This window comes from Myotis daubentonii, chromosome 1 (genome assembly GCF_963259705.1).
Source record: "Myotis daubentonii chromosome 1, mMyoDau2.1, whole genome shotgun sequence".
In the NCBI taxonomy this organism is placed as follows: domain Eukaryota; kingdom Metazoa; phylum Chordata; class Mammalia; order Chiroptera; family Vespertilionidae; genus Myotis; species Myotis daubentonii.
Window position 1 is genome coordinate 138,750,963 of NC_081840.1, and position 1,727 is coordinate 138,752,689.

Here is a 1,727-nt window from a genome sequence, read left to right on the forward strand (position 1 = left end):
TTCAACTTTTCTTATAATAAAAATATTTTCTTATTGCTTGCAATTGCTTGCAATTTAAAGAAAATGAAAAGCCCCACTTTTTCTTCCTCTTATGGATCTCCAGTTTGGTTAACTAATAGTATGTTCTACCTTTAATAAAGTTGGAGAGCACACTTTTCATTTCAGAAATAAAAGAATATTTGTGTAGAAAAGGAAATAGTGGAGCACAATATTTCTGCCTCTTCTGATTCTACCTTGTTTCATAGTTGAATAGTATCCTAGACAGCCAAGGGGAAATAAATAAATGGAACTAATGTTGCACAAATTTAAATAAAGCAAAGCAAATAGCCATTACAGTTCTGGGATCCAACCCTCACCTGGTTTGGATTCATTAAGTCTTTATTCTTTTGTTGTTGTTGTGTTTTACTTTTTATACTATTTTATTTGTATGCTGCTTCTAGTGTATATAAAGTAATCATTCTTGTAAAATAGAAATTCATGAAAATTCAGAGAGATAGACGTTAAGGACTGACAAAAGCGGAAGTTTGTATAGTATGGCACATGTTATAGGGTAAGCTTTTGGTACAGGCTTCAGATTTAGCTCTCTTTGAATATTCACCAGTTCAAGAACAGTGGTTTAGAACACCTTCAAAATTCATTTTACTACAAAAAGGAACAAACTTTCTGGGGTCTGCAGGGATTGGTACTTGAAGATACTCCAGTCAGCAGGGGGTCATGTTGAGCATTCTGCAGACAGAATTGTTTCAAATCTGCAGCTGCCTGGGAAACCTTCACGCTGTTGAGCCTGGCCTCCAGCCGGAGCTGTTGAACCACTTTCTTCATAGCAGTGACGCTGGAGGAACCAGACATGGTGCAGGCCAGTGCAGGGGAGATTTGTCCGTGGCGGTCGGCCGGTGGTCGTGGGTTTACGGGACCAGACGGCGGGGCAGCGACGCACGCGGGGGAAGTCTTTATTCTTATAGTTCAAAATAATCCATTTAAAAAAAAACGCAGATGGATGTGAGCTAACTGCTTGATAGTTTATCCTGTATTTCCCATAATTGTTCTCGCATTAGTTATTTTATAATGTCAAATAGTATTTGACAGCTGTATCTTTGAGCAACTATATCTAAAGGCATATAATTTAAAATATATTTAAAAGAGAGATCTTGATGTTCTTAGAAAAATCAAAGCCGCTAAAATATAAACACAATTCATTAAGAATGTTCAAATTATATTTTGATGGATTTGAAAAACTGTAAGATTTTAACAAAGCCTCTAGGGAATATTAGAATTTGCATTAGAAGCCATTCTGTGGAATTGCATAAAACACTTAAAGGTAAGAATTTTCATGGGCCACTAAGGACTTTTGTAGAGCCCCATAAAAGTGCAATTTCTATAAAAGATCATATTAATGCATTTTAGTTTATCTTTGTGCCTTTGCTCCATCTTTAACCTAACAATTATTCCATCTTTTACTTTCTTTGTTATTTTCATGTGACTTTTTGAGGACCATGTTACCTAAAAACACTATTTGAAATGGCACTGAGAAACATTTTTGTGACACTATCAGCCAATAGTGTCATGGGTTGAGAGCAGGTTGAAACAGAGACTTTCAAACATTCTAAGTAGGAAGATTATAGAGCAACGCATATCATGACAGCTTCTATAATTAAAACAAATTATTTGGCAAGTGTTGCATTCATAGTTGTCACTGGTTCTCTGTGTGTACTGCAGGTTTGATGATA

General features: G+C 35.8%; 1 protein-coding gene across 1 annotated transcript; it reads right to left on the reverse strand.

Annotated features, from left to right (window-relative positions):
- Positions 1-419: 419 nt before the first annotated feature.
- Positions 420-889, reverse strand: LOC132226855 (guanine nucleotide-binding protein G(I)/G(S)/G(O) subunit gamma-5-like). The gene has a single exon (XM_059681341.1). The coding sequence runs from the start codon at positions 847-849 to the stop codon at positions 643-645; it is 207 nt and encodes a 68-aa protein (XP_059537324.1). The 5' UTR covers positions 850-889; the 3' UTR covers positions 420-642.
- Between the last annotated feature and the right edge of the window lie 838 nt (positions 890-1,727).

Coding starts and splice junctions, on each gene's coding strand:
- LOC132226855 (XM_059681341.1), bottom strand. CDS start 849: ATGTCTGGTTCCTCCAGCGTCACTGCTATGAAGAAAGTGGTTCAACAG.